The sequence below is a fragment of the Microtus ochrogaster genome, chromosome 2 (assembly GCF_000317375.1).
Source record: "Microtus ochrogaster isolate Prairie Vole_2 chromosome 2, MicOch1.0, whole genome shotgun sequence".
Lineage (NCBI taxonomy): Eukaryota > Metazoa > Chordata > Mammalia > Rodentia > Cricetidae > Microtus > Microtus ochrogaster.
Window position 1 is genome coordinate 43,522,175 of NC_022010.1, and position 6,800 is coordinate 43,528,974.

Genomic DNA, 6,800 nt, shown 5'->3' on the forward strand with positions numbered 1-6,800 from the left:
GTGTGAGTGATGAAGCCCCCTCTGGGTACCCGCCCCACACAGTGGAGGTGTGAGTGATCCAGCCCCCTCTGGGTACCCGCCTCACACGGTGGAGGTGTGAGTGATGGAGCCCCCTCTGGGTACCCATCCCACACAGTGGAGGTGTGAGGGTGGACTCTCAGTGGCTTGGCCTCACCCAATCAGCCATCTGCAGAGGTCAGAACATACACTTTGAGATGTGCTGGAAGGTGACATGGGGTCAGCCACTACAGGGCCTCATTCAAAGACAAAAGGACATGTGAGGCAGGAGCTCGGGTTCCTCCTCTTGTTTAACTCTTTCCAGTGATTTGGATCATCCCAGCTCTCGAGTGATCTGAGCAGGGAAGGGAACTATCAAGACCGCTGATCCCCATTCTGATCATGGCGTCAGCCTTCCTCTCCAGAGCTGTGAATTTCTAACTGGACAAGGAAATGCGTGAAGGCTAGTTTCTGTGTGGCAGGAGTGACCGCTGGGAAATGAAATGAGGACTAAGGCCAAGTGTGATCAGTTTTAAACGGTATATGCTATTTTTCACATACTCACAGACTTCACAGAATTCAGAGGCAATAAAGATGACCTAGATCAATGGTTATATAAACCCTCTCTGCATACAGAGCGCAGATTCTGTAGATCCGAGGGAGCCGGAAATTCCCTTTGCATTAGCTTCCAAGTGATATCAGCGTTCCTCAACTGGACTCCATGTTTTGTGTAGCAAATGTTTAGACAACTTTCTGCTAAGCAGTGTGGTCCAGGACTTGCAAATATATTTTAAAAACTTGGGGAAATCTTTCTGAACATTAAGAAACTGACTGTGAATCGCCAGGGCTGGTTTCACGTCATTTCATACCAGACTGTTTCTTCTTAAAGGAGAAGCACCAGGAAACTTGAGATCACGGAGGGTTAGGTACACAGCCTGTTACAGGGAGGGGAGGGCCGGTGGGTCTCTCACTCACGCATCTAAAGTGACCTGTTGCTGGCAGACCTCTTACTCACCTTTTACTTGCTGTTCGGGTGCCCTGGTGTGGCTGGCAACACTGGGCATGCTAACGTTGTTCCTGTGGATATACTTGAGAAACACCTCAGCATTCCGCCGTGCCAGAGTGCAGGCCTAAGGGAGACAGAGAAGTGAGGCCGTCTCCAGTGGATTCCAGGACATGAGAAGAAGCACCTTTTCAGGAGGCTTAAGGACTTGGTGGTGAGGACGCTGCAGGGACCCAGAGGGAGCAGAGCTCTGGAGGTCACTTCAGGCTCACAGGGACACTAATTCCCATGCTCTGAGCTTTCTTTAAACCAAGTGCTTCTTTTTCTGTTTCAGACAGAAATCAGCCAGCCCTTCACTATCTATATGCTACCTGGTCATTGCTAACGATCGCGCCCAGGCTGGTTTTCTTTTTGTACAAGAGAATACTTTTTACATGACCACTGGTGGAAGCCCAGGGAACAGAAACCCACTTTAGTATAGTACATTTAGCAAACACACTTCATAATATAATTCTAAATCTAAATGTAAGAACAATTTTTTTTTTCAAATTTGAGTGCCAATCATGTTCTCTTTACCTAAATAACACTAACAAATATTTTGTTTTTTTTTTTTAAATTTATTTACTTACTATGTATAGTGTTTTGCCTGCATGCATGCCTGCAGGCCAGGGCACCAGATCTCATTACAAATGGTTGTGAGTCACCATGTGGTTGCTGGGAATTGAACTCAGGACCTTTGGAAGAGTAGTCAGTGCTCTTAACCACTGAGCCAACTCTCCAGACCTAACAGATAACTCTCTTGTTGGGAATTATTAATCTTGATGGAAGAGTTGAAGCCATTGTACACAACCATCAGCAGTGGCTGGTGGAGAAGGCCACATTTTCCTCATGAGTGGGACTGAGGGCTGGGAAGAGCAGCAGGAAGGAAGTACTTCAGATCTAGAATTCAGATCTACTGACAGAGGATGTCTAGTGTCCCTTAAGCCCTTATAATTTATGAATTTCTCTAAAATCATTTTTCCATGGCTATAAAACTAGTACATACTTGATAATTAATTTAAAATTAATAAATTATCTGTGGATCAAACTGCTAAATTTAAAAATCTTATACTTAGCTTTTGAGCAAACAAATTATATACTTTCAACGACTGTTATATAATAAATATAACTTTTAAGTTGATGGGAACTAAAAGGCTCATGAATTGGAAGCCATCAGAAGAAGTCCAAGGCTAAGGACTTCTAGATGGTTCAATCAATGAAAACAAACAGAAAGGTGTGTGTGTCTGTTGGGAGATATTTCCTACACTGGTAGGAGTTTTTCTTCAACGCTTTAGGCCTATATGAAAAACATAGGTCCAAGAGGTTTTCTTTCTTCTTTAAATGAATCATTTAATTTTATAAAGAAATAATCTTTACTTTTTTCTCTCTGTGTGTATGTGTGTATCATATACATGTATATGCTATATTGTGCAGGTGTGTGTGGGTGTACATGCCCACACATGCATGTGAGGAGGCCAGAGGAGGAGATTGGGTTTCCTAGTCCATTCTAGGGCTGTATCAGAAACCCCTAGGAAATGTGTTTCTGCTTTCACACAGAATAAACACTGGTATTTGTTGTTAATTGAAAATGATTAGATTGATAAATAGTATCGGAATTTTTTGATTAAAAGATTCATTTTAATAACTTTATTGAGTAGGCTTATGCTCTTCAGCCAAAAGATCATTTTAGGGTTAGCATTATTGGTCAATGGCAGGGTGCTTGCCTAATAGGTGCGAGGCCCTGTGTGCAATGTCTAACAACACAAAAGAAAAAAAATATTTTTTGTAAATTGAATGTAGCAGAGTAAAAGCTTGTGACCATGTGATGGTGGAACACCCTAGCACAGCAGTGACAGTAACAGTGCATCCTATACCTGATGATACCAAAAGTGTCAAGAAAGAAGTGAGTGTTTAAAGTGTTGTCTTAGGACTTTATGAATTACCTGGGAGATAAGTCTCCAGCCCCTCCAGAGGATTCCCTTCCCACTTTACATGAGAGGTGGGAAAAGCCGGAGGCAGGGGAAGCCCTGACGGAACAGTAGGTGGGTGCTGGCTGGAGAGAGGAGAGAGTGTGCTGGAATCTGAGACCATGTGTGGCAGTGTGCTCTGACCTTCAGGAAGGCCTCCTTCTGTTCCAGATGCTTGCTGAGCAGCGGGATGACGTGGTCCATCTCTGCCGCTGGCCCCAGCTTGTCTCGCCCACCGCACCAGTCCTCATCTCTCCGGTATTCCTGCTCTAGGCTTTCCAGAACACTGCACACCTAGTGAATCACGGGAGAAAAGGCTCTGTGAGGAGCTGCTCAGCCAGTGTTTGCTGCTGACTTCAGCAACAGAACTCTATACAGTGACGCTCTGTATGTGAAATTCAGCCTGGAGATTCAGAGTGGCCACCACTGCCAAGATACTCTGAAGAGATCGATGTTTTGAGAACCTTGTGACTGGAGCTTGGACTGTGATGACTCGGGATGGAGACTGTAGAATTACCCTTTACAGCTGATGGCTTAAGCTACAGGAGTTGATAGTTTTACCCAGAAATATGATGAAGAGTAAGAAATTAAGAAATAGGTTGGATATTTAGGGAGCTTCAACATGATATATCATATATATATATATGTACACACATATGACATATCACATACATATATACACATATATCATATGCATCTCACAATATATACATGTGTATATATTGTATAGCTATATTGTTCTAATCTCATGATAATTATGAATTATGTAGACCAGGCTTGGAGAAGATACTCAGTGACTTGCCTCGGCATCTGTACTTGTCTGTCAGGAGCCTCAGCAGTGGTAAAGGGGAAAGCTGCCTCTCTTGTGTGATTTATGGGCCATAAGCAAAAGTCATCTTTCTATTCCCCTGGGGACAGATGTTCAAAGTCCTACCATAAGGCAGTGACATCTTTAGGACATCTATTATAAAATCATATTTCTTTCTGAGGGAGAATACATTTGAATTAACCTCAAAGATATAATTTTTTTCTCTTCAGTTATAAGAATTCAGAGAGGCTATGCTGAGTGACCTTGTAAATGACCTCAGAAGAGATCAGAGCATTCAAAGAGAGCTCAGAGGGAGATTCAGGCTGAGGGTTACAGTGAGAGTCTCATGGCAGCCTTGTGTCATTGCAGGGAGGGTACAGAAAATAAGAACCCAGCAGACACTAGCACACAGAAGAAGATAGATTCCATCCCTAAGGTGGCAAAAACAATCAAGCAAATAGAAAGCAGAAACCTGAATTCCTCTACATCCCATCAACAGCATTGGTTACTTCTTGGACATAGAAGCAAGGGAGAGAAGCTGCAACCATCTTGGCCTCCTCTGAAAACCTCTTGGGAAAGAGTATGATCACTTTCAAGACAGGGTCTCATTAAGCCCAGGTTAGCCTTGAACTTTCTATGTTGCTAAGGGTGACCCTGAAATTCTAATCAAGGGCTTGCTAAGCAACACTGTACTAACTGAGCTATATCCTCGCCCAAAGATGCGATTTTTGATAGAATGCTCACTGAATTATCAACTCAGCTGGACGACATCACAGCCATAATGCTTGCCACGTCACGAGAAGTCTGCCCCTGACCTCAAGGTGACCTGTTTAGCCCCACCTTTGCTACTTCCTTTAATACAAGACACAAAGCATGCAGCCAAGCTCAGGTCTTGAGAAAATACATAACAAAGATGCAGAAATGTTAAGACTAAGACACTTGAGACCTGTTTGGTAACAGGACAGAGTCAAAGGCTTGAAGTAGTCTTGTGGAGTAGATTCTGGATTCTTGACTATGGATGTATTTTAAGTAGCTGCTGGTCAAGAAGGATAAAAGACACATAAACAAGCTGGATGCAAGGTGCAGTTTGGAGTCTGGATATACCAAGCTCAGCAAAATCAGCTTGTCCTTAGATATTTCAACAGAAAACAAATGCCGGCGTATATTGCCAAGTGTGGGGTAGTTTGTCACATAGCACTATTGTGACAAATCTAGTATTCATCGTACCCAGTTTCTACTTTAACACCTCCATATTGTGATCTGATGAGTTTGAGAAATTTATGGAAAAGAAGAAGAAAAACTTTGCTGTAAAGTGGGGAAAAGATAAGAAAGCCAATGGCAGTGTCCCCACAGGCCACTGCTTTATTCTCAAAGGTTAGTGTGACAGGCCTGGCTTTTTGATGCTGTGCCACAGTGTGGGATAGGAAACAGCCTCTTCCATCTTCAGCTCACTTCTCACAGCCTTCCCCTCACCTGCTCGGAGGTCTTGTAAAAGGCCACAGAGGCGTTAACTAGCTTCAGCCGGTCTTCCATCTTTAGCATAAGCTGCTGCCAGTGGAGGGCCACCTTCTCGGCACATTCCCGGATGGCGTCGGCATCGTAGTGGCCGGCCTGGAGCAGTGCCTCTGCTTTCTGCTGGACCTGCAGGGCGCTCTGGTGCGTCTTCTGCAAGGAAGTGGCGTGAAAGAGGGACTGGGCGCCAGGGAAGGAGAGCAGCCCAGGTGTGATATGGGAGGGGGTGGAGTGAGGTGTGGTTGGAAGGATGCAGAAAAGTTAAAGAGCTTTAAATGACTGATCCATTTGTCACGGTGATCAATATACAGTATTGTCTCTTAAAGCACATTTACAAAAGGAAAATCACATATTTTCATTTGTCTCTCAGGATGCTAACTCCTGACCCCATTTCTTAACTTTTTCCTTTCATTACCCTAGATTTTAAGGACGTTTCAGTTCACAGAGAACCAGAAGTTGTGTAGAGACATGACCATTTTGTTTAATCTCCCTTTCAAATCTAATCTTAATATTGTTCATCACTGAACTTTCAATGGTTACTGATGCAGCATTTCACAGATTAAGGAAGCATGTCTTCCCCTACAGCCCCCCAAACACATGTCACACAAATCTCAGCTGGCAGTGCACAATCGTAGACATTAGCAATCAATTGAAAAGGTTTCTGGCAGAATGGGTAAACTTGGCCGGCAGGACACTCTCACCCTGACCCCTCACCCCAACTCCTACCCCATAATTACTCCACCAAAGAAGCCAGCAGCAGCCAAGAATGAGCAAGGCAGGATCCCAATGTTATCTACAATGGCTTTCAGGATCTCAGTTTACGGTTTCTGATTCTGGCTATCTGTGCTCTGCACCTTAACTGCAAGAGGATGGGGGACCTAGCTGGAGGACCAGGTGGCAGAAAAAAAATAAAAACAATCACCCCCCCAATGAGGTTCAAACTTTGCAAGACAAAACACAGATGTGATTCCTGTGCTGACTAGTTTTATGTCAACTTGACACAAGCAGAAGTCATGTGAGAGGAGGGACCTCAACTGAGAAACTGCCTCCATAAGAGCAGGCCACAGACAAGTCTGCAGGGCATTTTCTTAATCAGTGATTGATATGGGAGGACCCAGGAGACTGGATAAAGTGCCATCTCTGGGCTAGTGGTCCTGGTTTTTTATAAGAAAGCAGGTTGAGCAAGCCAAGATGAGCAAGCCAGTTAGCAGCACCCCACCATGGCTTATGCCCCCAGGTTCCTGCCCTGCTTGAGTTCCTGTCCTGACTTCCTTCAGTAATGAACAGTGAAAAGGAAGTGTAAGTCTTTTCCTTTCTTCCCCAAGTTGCTTTGGTCATAGTGATCTATCATTTATAACAACAGTGTCTCTGACTAGGACATTGGTCATGGTGATCATAACAACTGTGTTCCTGACTAGGACATTTGTCATGGTGAACTATCACAGCCACAGTGTCCCTGACTAGGACATTGGTC

At 44.1% G+C, this 6,800-nt stretch overlaps 1 protein-coding gene across 12 annotated transcripts in view; it reads right to left on the minus strand.

Annotated features, from left to right (window-relative positions):
* Kalrn (kalirin RhoGEF kinase) overlaps positions 1-6,800 on the minus strand; it is a 609,827-nt gene that overhangs the window by 248,153 nt on the left and 354,874 nt on the right. For 8 of the 12 annotated variants that reach the window (XM_026785738.1, XM_026785749.1, XM_026785740.1 and 5 more), the window contains exons 17-19: positions 5,288-5,506; positions 3,151-3,300; positions 1,013-1,127 (exon numbers count right to left, since the gene is read on the minus strand). In XM_026785738.1, the coding sequence (XP_026641539.1) occupies positions 1,013-1,127; positions 3,151-3,300; positions 5,288-5,506 (484 nt within the window). The remainder of the gene's footprint in view (positions 1-1,012; positions 1,128-3,150; positions 3,301-5,287; positions 5,507-6,800) is intronic. The other 4 variants (XM_026785747.1, XM_026785741.1, XM_026785765.1 and 1 more) reach the window with 1 other exon arrangement.